The following is a 13,821-nucleotide window of genomic DNA, read 5'->3' as shown; positions in this document are numbered from 1 at the left end:
ATGTTTCTTCAGCCTAATGAGATGATCAAAAGTTTTTTTTTTCTTTGAGTTTGTTTATATAGTGGATTATGTTGATGGATTTCTGTAAATTGAACCATCCCTGCATCCCTGGGATGAAGCCTACTTGGTCATGGTGGATGATTGTTTTGATGTGTTTTTATATTTGGGTTTTCTAGAACTTTTTAAAAAGATTTATTTATTTAATATATGTGAATACACTATAGCTGTACAGATGGTTGTGAACCTTCATGTGGTTGTTGGAAATTGAATTTTTTTTAAGAACCCCTGCTCACTCTGGTTGGCCCTGCTTGCTCTGGTCAACTCTGCTGGCTCAGTCTCTGCTAGCTCCCACCCAGAGATTTATTATTATACTTAAGTACACTGTCGTTGACTTCAGACGCACCAGAAGAAGGTGTCAGATCTTATTATAGGTGGTTGTGTGCCACCATGTGGTTTCTGGGATTAAACTCAGGACCTTCAGAAGAACTGTCAATGTTCTTACCCGCAGAGCCATCTCACCAGCCCGGTTTGTGAGAATTTTTTGAGTATTTTTGCATCGGTATTCAGAAGGAAAATTGGTCTTAGTTCTCTTTTTTTCTTGGGTCTTTTTGTGGTTTAGGTATCAGTAGAACTGTGGCTTCATAGAAAGAATTGGATAGTGTTTCTTCTGTTCCTATTTTATGGAACAGTTTAAAGAGTATTGGTATTAGATCTTCTTTGAAGGTCTGATAGAATTATGCACTAAAACCATCTGGCTCTGGACTTTTCTTGGTTCTATTTCCTTAAGGGTTATAGGGCTGTTTAGATGTTTTATCTGATCCTGATTTAACTCTAGTACCTGGTATCTGTCTAGAAATTTGTCCATTTCATCCATGTTTTCCAGTTTTGTTAACTATAGACTTTTGTAGTAGGGTCTGATTATTTTTTAAATTTCCTCAGTTTCTGTTGTTATGATTCCTTTTTTATTTCTGATTTTGTTAATTAGGATACTGTCTCTGTGCCCTTTCGTTAATCTGCCTAAGGGTTTATCCATCTTGTTGATTTTCTCAAAGAACCAGCTCCTAGTTTTTTTGATTCTTTGTATAGTTCTTTTGTTTCTACTTGGTTGAGTTAAGCCCTGAGATTGATTATTTCCTGCTGTCTATTCCTCTTGGGTGTATTTGCTTCTTTTTTACCTAGAGCTTTCAGATGCTGTTAAGCTCTAATGTATGCTCTCACCAGTTTCTTTTTGGACGCACTCAGAGCTTTGAATTTTCCTCTTAGCACTGCTTCCTTTGTGTTCCATACGTTTGGATATATATTGCCTACATTTTCATTGAATTCTAGAAAGTCTTTAATTTTCTTCTTCCCTGATCAAGTTATCATTGAGTAGATAGCTGAGTATGTGGGTTTTCTGTTGTTTTGTTGCTATTGAAGACCAGCCTTAGTTCATGGTGGTCTGATGGAATAGATGGGATTAATTCAATGTTCTTGTATCTGTTGAGGTTTGTTTGTGTCCAGTTATATGGTCAGCTTTGGAGAAAGTGCCATGAGGTGCTGAGAAGAAGTTATACTCCTCTTTTGTTTTAGGGTGAAATGTTCTGTAGATCTGTTCAATCCTTTTGGTTCATAACTTCTTTTAGTTTCATTGTGTCTCTGTTCAATTTCTGTTTCCATGATCTGTCCATTGGTGTGAGTGGGGTTTTGAAATCTCCTACTATTATTGTGTGAGGTTCAATGTATGTTTTGAGCTTTAGTAACATTTCTCTTACAAATGTGGGTGCCCTCAAATTTGGGGCATAGATGTACAAAATTGAGAGTTCATCCTGGTAGATTTTTTTCTTTGATGAGTATGTAGTATCCTTCCCCATCTTTTTTGATAAGTTTTGGTTAAAAGTCTATTTTGTTGGATATTAGAATGGCTACTACAAGTTAATTCTTGGGACCATTTGCTTGGAAATTTTTTTCCCATTTGAGGGAATGTCTGCCTTTGATTCTGAGGTATGTTTCCTGTATGCAGCAAAATTCTGGATCCTCTTTAAATATCCAGTCTGTTAGTCTATGTATTTTTATTTGAGATTTGAGTACATTGTTGTTGAGAAATATTACTAACCAATGATCGTTGGTTACTGTTATCTATGTTGTTAGAGGTGGAATTATGTTTGTTTGTTTCTCTTCTTTTGGGTTTGTTGTGAGAAGATTACTTTCTTGCTTTTTCTTAAGTGTAGTTTTTCTCCTTGTGTTGGACTTTTCCTTCTATTATCCTAGGTAGGGCTAGATGAGTGGAAAGATATTGTTTAAATTTGTTTTTTGTTTTTTTTCTTGGAATACTTTGGTTTCTCCATCCATGGTAATTGTGAGTTTTGCTGGGCTGACATTTGTGTTCTCTTAGGGTCTGTAGGACCTCTGCCCAGGATCTTCTAGCTTTCATAGTCTCTGGTGAGAAGTCTGATGTAATTATGATAGGTCTGCCTTTATATGTTACTTCACTTTTTTCCCTTACTGCTTTTAATATTCTTTCATTGTTCTGTGCATTTGGTACAAGGAATAATAATTCTAATTATTATATGACAAGAGGAATTTCTTTTCTGGTCCCATCTGTTTGGTGTTCTCTAGGCTTCTTAAATGTTTATGGGCATTTCTTTCTTTAGGTTAAGGATGTTTTCTTCTATAATTTTGTTGAAGATGTTTGCTGGCCCTTTAAGTTGAGAATCTTCACTCTCTTCTATGCCTATTATTCTCAGGTTCAATCTTTTCATTGTGTCCTGGATTTCTTGAATGTTTTGAGATAGGAGCTTTTTGTCTTTTGTATTTTCCTTGACTGTTGTCCTGATGTATTCTATTGTATATTCTGCCACTGAGATTCTCTGTTCTATCTCTTGTATTTATTCTGTTAGTGATCCTTGCATCTGTAACTCCTGTTGTCTTTCCTAGGTTTTTCATTGATAACGCTGTCTCCTTTTGAGGTTTCTTTAATGATTCTGTTTCCATTTTAGATCCTGGATAGTTTTGTTCAATTCCTTCACCTGTTTGATTGTGTTCTTTTGTAATTCATCAAGGAATTTATGCATTTCCTCTTTAAGGGCTTCTACTTGTTTACTTGTGTTTTCCTGTGTTTCTTTATGAGAGTTATTAATGTCCTTCTTAAAGTCCTCTATGATCTTTATGAAATGAGAGTTTAGATCTGAATATTGCTTTAAGGGTGTGTTTGGGTATCCAGGACTTGCTGTGGTGGGAGAACTGAGTTCTGATATTGTCAAGTCAAAATGGTTTCTGTTGCTTATGTTCTTGTGTTTGCCTTTTACCATCTGGTTATCTCTGATGTTAGCTGGCCTCCCTATCTCTGCTGGAGTCTGTCCTTCCTGTCAGCCTTCGATCCTGCGATCCTGTGATCCTGGGGAGTCGAGCTGCAACTGGGGTGTGAACTGTGTGGGATGGGGTACTGCCCCAGGGCTCTACTTGGTCAGCACAGGTGGGAACTGGAATGCACAAGGGAATCTGTTTCCCTAAGTCACAGGGGTCTTGTATGCCGGGTCTCACCTATGAAGCTGGATGTGTCAGAATACCTGGAATGTTGAGCTACAACTGGGGTGTGGGCTGTGTAGGATTGAGTCTGTGCCGGGGCTCTGCTCCTGCATCTTTTAAGGATGCTTTTGTATAGATATTAGCACATCCTCTTCCAGTAATAAATTTTCTGTAATAAATTGCAAATATGTCTTTTCAAATTATCAGTTATCATTTGACTTTGATAGTATTTGCTTTTTGTCATAGAAAAATTTTCCCTGTATTCAACTTGCAAAGGATTTGTCTATATTTTCTTCTTCTATGTCTCTTGTAGTGATATAGTTTTGTTTGTTTTAGAACTCTGATCCATTTAGAGTTTATTCTTGTGGATGATGTGATAAATGGTTATGATATGTCTTTCTCTAGAATCTCAGCTTTACTCTTTTGTAAATCAGCTTTAAAATTTTCATTTATTATTGTGGGGTGTATGTGCACAGCGTGATGCATGTGTCTGTGCATAGGCTTGCCACTGTAAGGTTGTATGTGTGTGTATGTGTGTGTGTGAGAGAGAGAGAGACAGAGAGAGACAGAGAGAGAGAGAGACAGAGAAAGACAGAGAGAGACAGAGAGAGAGAGAGACAGAGAAAGACAGAGAGAGAGAGAGAGAGAGAGAGAGAGAATATGCATGTGTTTGGACAAAGGCTTGCCACTGCATGGGTGTGGATGTCAGAGGACAGCTCTGTGGGATTGGCTTTCCTTCCCCATTATGTAGGTTCTAGGGATTCACTCAGCTCATCGTGTTTCTGCCACCAGAGTTTACCCACGTCGCCATCTCATTTATAAACTTAGAAACAAACAAACAAAAAGCTCTTTTTATGAAGTAAAAACAGTTCCTTGGAATTATGTAATATTTATATACAATGTGACTGGTGTACAAATAACTGGTGTAAAAATAACATTGTCATAACAGGGGAAGAAAAGGAGTAGGCTTCCTTTGATGTAGTTGAGCCTAAGCATATCTCGAAATTTCATCTTCACAGCATTCAAGGTGCCAACTTCCTTGTGCGTGGTGAGGGGTATGGGTACCTGACCATGCTTGCTGTGGGAGGCTCCCTACAATGGACAGCCTTGATCATCTCTCTGTTCCCATAGAAGACTGAGGTCAAATGATTGGTGAATCTTTGCAAGAGTTATCGCTACAATATAGTTCCATAATTTCTGTTGTTAGTGGTTTAAGTTGGCTTTAGGATGTCAGTCCTAAAAGGTCCTAAAAAGCTTTTGACATTTTTACTTTGAAACTGGTTATAGCCCCTAGTATTGCACAGAAAGTTCCTAAGGGTGATTGGTTTCCTCATTGAACTCCTGCTTCATAGACAGCTTGTGCCTTGGAAAAGACCAGAGAAGTTAGTAGTCCTGTGCCTCTCATGGCCGTAGGTTTTCACATCCTGTTTGATGACGGTTTTTTGGCTTCCATTATTGTGGTTTTACTGAATTCAAGTGTATCCCTTTTAATGGTTCAAACTGAAATGTGAACAGATTCCAAATGCATCAGCACTGACTAGTGGGGAACCAGTGATTTTGTTTTCAAGGTTTTAGAGCAGGTTGAGATCTTCCTTTTGTATAAACACCTTTCTTTCTATCTTTCTTTTTTCTTTTAGACAGTTAGCAGCTGCTTATAATTACATTATGACCTCACTCTCCTTTCTGTCTTGGCAGATATTTTCTCATTTTAATCACATTTGAATTGAGTGGTGAGAAAGCACTACTATTAAAGTTTAGCATGAATATACCACCCCTGTCTCTGTGACCTTTTAGTAACTAGATGCACAGCTTTACTCCATTTGCTTAGTAGCAGAATTTGCTCCTATTTTAGCCAACTGGTATGCTAATAAACGTTCTGTTATAACAAAATATGCAAGATAATTTACAAAGAGAAGGATTTATTTTTAGTTTGACTGTGTTAGGCCTTGCTTGGATATCAGCAAACAATGATAAGGGGACTCAACTGCTTACCTCTAAGCCCAGAGCAGAAGGAAGGTCTGGGATTCTACAGTCCTCTTCATAAGAATAACCTGTTGACTAAAGGCCCTCCTCCTAGCCTCACTCCAGGCATGCTATGATGGAGTGTTACTTGAAAACTTGAAAAATTGAAAAATTCAATGGAATGCTACTATTTTTTATTTTTTTAAGAGTTTTTTTTTTTTTTTTTTTTTTTTTTTTTTTAATGTGTGTGAGCACACTGTCACTCTTTGGACATACCAGAAGAGGGCATCAGATCCCATTACAAATGGTTGTGACCCACTGTGGATGTTGGGAATTGAACTTAGGACCTCTGGAAGAGCTGAGCCATCTCTTCAGCTCCTACTACTATTTTTTTTAATTGTTACTTTCTTATGGACTTAGATATTTTTTGGTGAAGATGATAGATATGGTGAGCAGTAAACGAGGATGAGATGTTTGACCATGAACTCGTTTTCTTGTCCCCTCTTGGGCTATTTTCTGAAATATTGATAAATTGCTACTATTTTAGCAGCAAGGGAATTGAGGCTCTAATTTTTAAACATCTACCTTTTTTGTTGATAATTAAAGAGGTTGAGATGAGTGTGTGCTCATTGTCTTGGGTAGTATAGAACTCTGAGGGCATAGTGTGGACTCTCTCTCTCATACATCTCTCCGGTGAGTTGGGTCTATAACATGTCCACCAAGGAGACAGACTTCTTGCCTTGCTTATCTCCAGATGATTTGTAGGTGTCAGGAAAAGAACACAGCTCCCTTTTAACGTTGCCATTTCAGAATGGCAGACATAGTATCCAAGCGGGGAAATTGCCTTGGCTCTGGGAGAAACTGCTGGATAGAGAATAGGACTGGAAAGTCTGTATCGGTAGTTCAGCACAGTCTTTCTGCTTGTCTAGGCTTTCCCAGTTCTTCCTGGTTCTGTGGGTACTCTGGTTGTATTGCTGCCTTTGGCAGTCTTCTTGGACCTAGGCTGCTCATTCACTTAGAGTTCCGTTTTCAGAGGGATGAAACATACATGGTGGCAGCAGGAGTACCAGCTTCTTTTCCTTTTCTCTCTTAGCAAAACCAAAGCCTAGTCTCACATTTCCTCACATTTTCAAAGCTTTCCCGTACTTCTACAGAGACAAAACTCGTAAGTTAAGTTTTATAGTGTGAAATAAAATCCGCTTGTATTTTTTTTTACTTATAAGATCTTACTCTGAACTTAAAATGGCTACTGCTTAAGTTACAGGAAATTGAAACACTGAGTTGTTAGTCTGACTTACATATGTGGTATTAATAATATTCTTAGTCTGGATAACAACAATGGCTGCGTACCATTCCTACCTTCTACACACTTACCCCTGTGTTTCCCTTTCCACCCAAGGACACTCCATGTAAGGTATGACAGAATGCAGACTGCTGTAAGTGAAAGACAGTAGAGGATTAGCGACAATTGCCCAGGGTCAGAGAAACCAACTCACTGTGATTTTATTTTAAAAATTAAAAGAAGACACAAGTACAGGCGAGTCTAACAGATTATTCGTCTCCTTTCAGCAGTGTTCTGTAAGTTGAGTCTTCTCAAAGGTCCCTCTAAGCAATGGATAAGGTTCTGGTTAAGGAAGCACAGGAAAGCTTTTCTGTCCCCTTGACAACTAGCTCTTCTAGGTGAGTATCTGCCTTGGTTGGCAGAATTGTAGTATTCCTTGTGATTTCGGTGAAGTGACTTTGTGAGTCTCACAAGTCATCACATGCAATACCTTTCCTAACTACAGACTACGCCATTTCCAGATCAAATATTATGAGGTCTCCTTCATACTGCGCCTCACAAATGCTTCAGGGTTACTGTGAGAAGACTTAGGTTTTGGTTTCTGCTGTGCTTTGAGTCCAACATCCTCCTTCTCCAAGGGATACAACAAGAAAGTAGTTAGTGTGTTTACATGAGCAAAGTGTGTCTTAAATGGCTGTAGATCTGTAATGTGTAATCTTGACACTGTTAAGACATTGTACTAATTTTAGAGGTAACATTTAAAAGGATGGAAAGAAAAACCCAAGAATTTGCCCCAAAGGCCTGTGTTTATGTTGTAGTCTAAAAATGAATTTCTCATTCCTACTTGACTGACATTTTCCTATATTAAAATTAGGGATTGATCAATCATAAAAAGCACCTTATTTGAATACATAATAATGTACAATTTAATAAAAATGCATTTAATATTTTATTTAACTGAATTTTTCCTAATAAAAATACTTATTTTCTTTAAATGTTTCATTTTTAATTGTTAAAACTTTCATTTTTGAACCAGTCACATTTGTCATTTTCCTTAGTCTGGTAATTTTATATTGGGATATTATTTTTACTTTAGTCATAGCACTGTATAATAGAAAAATAATACTATTAATTAGATAACTTATTCAGAAATTTATATTATAGTTTTTGACAATATTTTAAAACAGGCCATGTTTTAACCCTAAGAATCAGAATTTCACATGTGAAATATGCGCACTTTTGTTCGTTGAGACTTGAGCTCAGTTATTAATTTATTTTAGATTGTTGTATTTGCAGAGTTGGGTGCTCACTTTTTAACATGGAACAGAATGTTTTTGAATAACCTTAAGATAACGTGAAAATGTCTAACTATCCGTCGTTTTGAACAGTAACTAACATTTCCTAGGTAGTGTGTGAAGTAACAATGCCATGATATGCATTGACTCTTTGCCTTTTGGCCAATTTAGCGAGTTCAGTTTAGGGTTTCTTTGTTCAGTTCTGAGCCTTGCTAAATTTAACTAGGCTTGATGTCATTCCAGGATACTCTGCCTGCAGCTAGTTCATAAGACTCTGGATCAGATTAAATCAGGAAAGGAACACTAGTCTGGACTTTCTGATTAACAGTCATAATTGTGTGATTTTTCCAGGTGGCCTCCTTATAGCATCTGCTCACTTTGGTGCATATGTGTGTGGGACAGACATAGACTACAACACAGTTCATGGCTTGGGTGAGTAGAACTTACAGTCTTTGTTGTTAAGCCAAGTAGGTCTTTAAAATCATAAGGTAGCTTTATGTGACATTTTAGTGTATAAAGCACAGCATTTTAATGTAATTTTCCATAAAACTTCTTTGTGTATCCACATTTGACAATATGATCACTCAATGTATGAGGCGTGAACTAGAACAATATTAACATGAATAAGAAAAATTCCCTTCAACTCTGACCAAGAACTTGTCATCTTAATACAAGAAGGAGTTTGTTTGTTTGTTTGTTTGTTTTGTTTTTAAAGGCAAACTAAAGTTGTGAAACAGTGTTGAGAAAGACAATATGGAAGAGATGGAGTGTGCATTTTGTAGTCAGCAAGTACATGTTAAGAACATGTCTATAGCGGGATGGGGCTGGAGTGATGGCTCCGTGGTTAAGAGCACTGACGATTTTCCCCTAAGACCCGAATCCAATTTCCAGCATGCACATGGCAGCTCACACCTATCTGTAACTCTAGTTCCAAAGTTTCTGACACCTACACAGATATATATGCTGGCAAAACACCAGTGACCGTAAAATATAAATAAGTAAGTAAATAAATAAATAGAAATGTATGTAGTTTCTACTTAAGATTATGATTACTGATTTACTCAGCAATCACACATTGAATAAGGTTGAATTAATATTTAGTCTGAGTAACATGAAAATTTAGATTTTTGTGACTAGAACATACTTGAAACTCTTGAGGTGTCTACAAATTTAAAGATTCTGCTTTTAAATGAATGTAACTTGAAACATTAATCAACTTTAATTTTGTATCAATTATTGAAACTATTTAAAAACTTAAAAGCTTCACCAATGGTGTGTAATTGAATGGAATTAGAGTAAAAAAGTGTATTTCCCATAGTGGAATGCTATTAAAAATGCCAACTTAATTTATGCTTTTGAAATTGTTTGTTTGTAATCCTCTATTGTAACTTGGATCAGTTCTTAAAACACTTGCCTTCACTCAGAATAGGTTAATTTAAAGCCGAGGTTTAATTACACTTTCTGTTGCTGAAATCCTTGTGTGCAACACTAATAACCTATTGCCCTACCTTGATCTTTTTCTCCTGACTTTTTATTGATTCTTTGTGAATGTCATATCATGCATCCCAATCCCACCCATGTCCTTGTCTCACCATATCTGCTGTCTGCCCTTGTAGCCTCCCACACCAAAAGAAATCAAACAAAACTCACTGTGGAAGCTGTTCTTTTGCCAAAAAGAAAAACCCAGTATACCCTTTTACCAAAAAGCTTTTTTTGCAGATGTTCGTTGCCCTGAGTCATGGGTCTTCTGCTACACGATCAATACTGGACCCTCACCAGGATATCCTGTTGGATATCCTGTTGTTGGCCTGTGTCATGGAGGACCAGCCCCTTCATGCACTCCAGCGGTTCATCGATGGAAGAAGTTCATATTTGGGGTGGGCCATCTCAAAGTCCTGGATATGGGTCTGGGTGGTAGCTGAGTTGCTCAGCCTGATGGCTCTTCCATGCTCACCCCTTTAGAGCCAGCTTTCCAGCACTGCTCAGGCGAGGGACAGGGCCAACTCACCCCAGCGCTACAGCTGGTGAGTGGTGGAGCCAGCTTACTCACTCTCAAACTACCAGGGCCTCCTCTACCATGCTGTCTAGGCTAGAAGTGAGGCTAGCTCCCTCTCCTACTGAAGGCGGGGGAGGGGAGGTGGATGTCTTCGGTGTAGCCCCAGGAGGAGGTGGTCTCGGGGATGCTCTGCGTATTATGTTTGTATTAGAGTGAGTAAACTTGTAAGACTTACTCTAATTTATTGGTAGTAGAAGTCACATAATTGTTTTAAGAAAATTATCCAACAGAGCTTTTAAAGACATTTTTACTTAGTAAAAGTTTTGAAAAGATATTTGATAGCCTTCCAGAAGTTGATTTATAAAATTGATTTATAATTGAGAAGAGTTTTTCAGAGTTTATCCAATTACTAGTAGGTATGTCTTCTGTTCTCTGTTTTTGACTTCTCAGTTTATATTGTAAAAGTGTCTCATGTTTTTCCCAGTTGGAAAGTCAAAAGCCTTTCCTTGAGTCCTGCAGGATCCTGGAAAGCTGTATTCAGTTTTCTCTTTCTCTTGCTTGAATGCTGCCTGAAAGCCTGCAATCTGCTTTTGGTCTCACTTTCACATTGCCTGTGATCTTGGAGCATGACGCCCACTGTTGAGCCTGAGACACTCACTGAGGGTACAGAACTACAGTTCGGCAGTATTGACTTTAAGACACTTCTGTGATTTCCTAGGTGACGTGCTCACTGATGCTGATTTTATTTTTTTGACAATTTTATTGCAGTCTTTTTAAAGCTTTATGTTTTTATTTCTGTGTATATTTTTTCTCCTGTCGTTTATTTGCCTAATTCTGCTTTCTATTACATTGTACATTGTTTGGGGTTTTTCATCTTTTTTTTTTCTTTTTTTACGTTTCTTTTACTGTAATGTCAATCATATTACAGAAAGTATATAATTATATACGAATAATTACAGGACATGGTGGTGCATGGCTATAATTCCCGGGATTACAGTAACTCTGGAAGTAGAAGCAGGAGGGTCTGTATGTTCCAGTCCCTGCCTCAAGAATAACAATAAGGCAGGAACAAGCATTTATGAAACTGGTACCTAGGGTAGAATTGTAGACTTCTGGTTTCTGTCTGTGTCCTGGAGCTGACTCTGTGCCACAGCTCTCCATACCCAAAGCCCACCACTAGGAGAGAGCTGGTCTCCTAGGAGTGCTGATACACCTGAGAGCACAGGTAAGACCACCACTCCTGCTCAAATTTCTGACCCAATAGAGACCCGTCCAGAGCCATGAGGACACAGGAACCGAGGAAGAGCCTGGGACAGGATCCTTCTGGTTTCTATCTGTACCCCGGAGATGACCCTGTGCCACAGCTCTAAGTACCCAAATTCCACCTGGAGAGAGCTGGTTTCCTAGGAGTGCTGACGCCCAGTCTTACAGGAGGGATAAGCCACAGTCAAAGACAGCAAGACCAGCTAAGACCACCAATAAGTAGATGGTGAGAGGCAAGGGCAAGAACATAAGCAACAGAAACCATGGCTACTTGGCATCATCAAAACCCAGTTCTCCCACCACAGCAAGCCAGAGATACTCTTAAGACACCAGGAAAAGCAAGACTCTGATTTAAAATCATACCTCATGATGATGATAGAGTACTTTAAGAAGGACATAAATAACTAACTCCCTTAAAGAAATATAGGAGACAGTCTGTGGCGAAGCTTCGAGGCAGCCAGTACTGTTGAGTGCAGGCAAGCAGAGGCGCCACCTTAGTGGCCAGGACTCAAAAAAATAATGGCGCCCAGAGCGTAAATACAGAGAGGCAGAACATGTTTTGCTGTCCCTCTGTGCCAAGGGGATATTTTCATTAAAGAAGGTTAATTAGGTTCTCAGGCTATTGATACAGAACGAGATGGATTAGCCCTAGAAAAGACATCACTGGATAGAGAAAAGAAAAAAGAGCAGTCAGATATATCTATTTCTCCTAGAGCCTCAAAATATTATTATTCAAGGTCGAGGTCAAGGTCAAGAGAAAGAAAATGAAAATCAGATAATGATGGAAGGAAGGAAGCACAGGAGCCGGAGAAGAAGCAAAGAGGGAAGAAGACATGAATCCAAAGATAAGTCCTCTAAGAGTCTGAGGAGAACAATGACAAAGAACACTCTTCTGACAAAGGAAGAGAGCGATTAAATTCATCTGAGAATGGTGAGGACAGACATAAACGCAAAGAAAGGAAGTCATCACGGGGCAGAAGTCACTCAAGGTGTAGATCAAGTGAAAGGTGCCATTGCAGTAGAAGCAGGGAAAGGAAGAAATCTTGATCGAGGAATAGGGATTGGAAAAAAATCTTGATCCAGAAGCAGAGACAGGAAGAAGTCAAGATCTAGAAGCAGGGATAGGAAATGAAGGCTCAGAACTCATTCCCAATCCAGATCCAGACACAGGCATAGGAGTAGAAGCAGGAGCAGATCAAGGACTCGAAGTCGAGATAGAAAGACAAGAATTGAAAAACCAAGAAGATTTAGCAGAAGCCTAAGGCGTACACCTAGTCCACCTCCCTTCAGAGGCAGAAACACAGCAATGGACGCCCAAGAAGCATTAGCTAGGAGATTAGAAAGGGCAAAGAAATTACAAGGACTACGAGAAAAGGAAGTGGTTGAAAAGCAGAAACAACAAGAAATGGCTGCAACAGCTGCAGCCAATGGAGGTTCAGTTCTTAATGTTGCTGCACTGTTGGCATCAGGAACGCAGGTTACTCCTCAGATAGCTATGGCAGCTCAAATGGCAGCCCTGCAAGCTAAAGCCTTGGCAGAGACTGGCGTAGCAGTGCCCAGCTACTATAACCCAGCAGCCGTGAATCCAATGAAGTTTGCTGAGCATGAGAAAAAGAGTAAAATGCTCTGGCAAGGCAAGAAAGAAGGTGACAAATCTCAGTCTGCTGAAATCTGGGAAAAATTGAATTTTGGAAACAAGGACCAAAATGTCAAATTTAGGAAGTTAATGGGCATTAAGAGTGAAAATGAAGCTGGCTGTAGCTCCATTGATGAAGAAAGTTATAAGACTTTGAAGCAACAAGAAGAAGTTTTTCGCAATCTTGATGCTCAGAATGAAATGGCAAGATCACAAACCCACACACAAAGAGGAATGGGTTTGGGTTTCACATCTTCAATGTGTGGAATGGATACAGTTTGAAAAAATATCAATTTGGGACTTTATAGACTTGTTCTGATGTTGGGTCCTTGTTCACCAAACAGCTAGTATTCTAGCTTGCATGGGTGTTGCACTGACTTTAATTTATTGAAAAATACAAATTTTTTGTAAATATCAGATCAGTGATATTGGTGTTAGTGTTGTAATCAGGTTAAACCCACTTCCATTAAACTTGGCAGGACTATAGAAGGACAATATTTTTTAGTTCATGAATTCTACTTTTCAAATATATTAAAGCTTCGGGTGGGATAAAATCTCATACTTAGATGTTTCTTTTGTCCGCTGTCTTGTGTACTTTTGTACTTAACCTTGTACAGTTATTTTCATCTCTTGAAACATGAAAGAAATGTTATATAGATGTTCTTTAGAAGATCTCGCCATTTGGTACATAATCCTGCACACAAGCTGGGCAGTGATAATAAAAATGGTTTTCTCAAAAAAAAAAAAAAATACAGGAGAACTCAGGTAAACAAGTAGAAGCCCTTAAAGAGGAAACACAAAAGCCCTTAAAGAATTGCAGGAAAACACAACCAAACAGGTGAAGGAATTGAACAAAACCATCCAGGATCTAAAAATGGAAATA

The 13,821-nt window shown here is 38.5% G+C and overlaps 1 protein-coding gene and 1 pseudogene across 4 annotated transcripts in view; both read left to right on the top strand.

The window, feature by feature from the left end:
* Positions 1–13,821, top strand: part of Trmt11 (tRNA methyltransferase 11 homolog) — a 77,284-nt gene that overhangs the window by 37,713 nt on the left and 25,750 nt on the right. For all 4 annotated transcript variants that reach the window (XM_021174883.1, XM_021174882.2, XM_029482680.1 and 1 more), the window contains one exon: positions 8,395–8,475. In XM_021174883.1, coding sequence (XP_021030542.1) covers positions 8,395–8,475 — 81 coding nt within the window. The remainder of the gene's footprint in view (positions 1–8,394; positions 8,476–13,821) is intronic.
* LOC110303700 lies at positions 11,905–13,688 on the top strand (annotated as a pseudogene).

The sequence above is a fragment of the Mus caroli genome, chromosome 10 (assembly GCF_900094665.2).
Source record: "Mus caroli chromosome 10, CAROLI_EIJ_v1.1, whole genome shotgun sequence".
In the NCBI taxonomy this organism is placed as follows: Eukaryota; Metazoa; Chordata; class Mammalia; order Rodentia; family Muridae; genus Mus; species Mus caroli.
The sequence above is the reverse complement of the archived record's forward strand: the minus strand, read 5'-3'. Positions and strand labels throughout refer to the sequence as shown.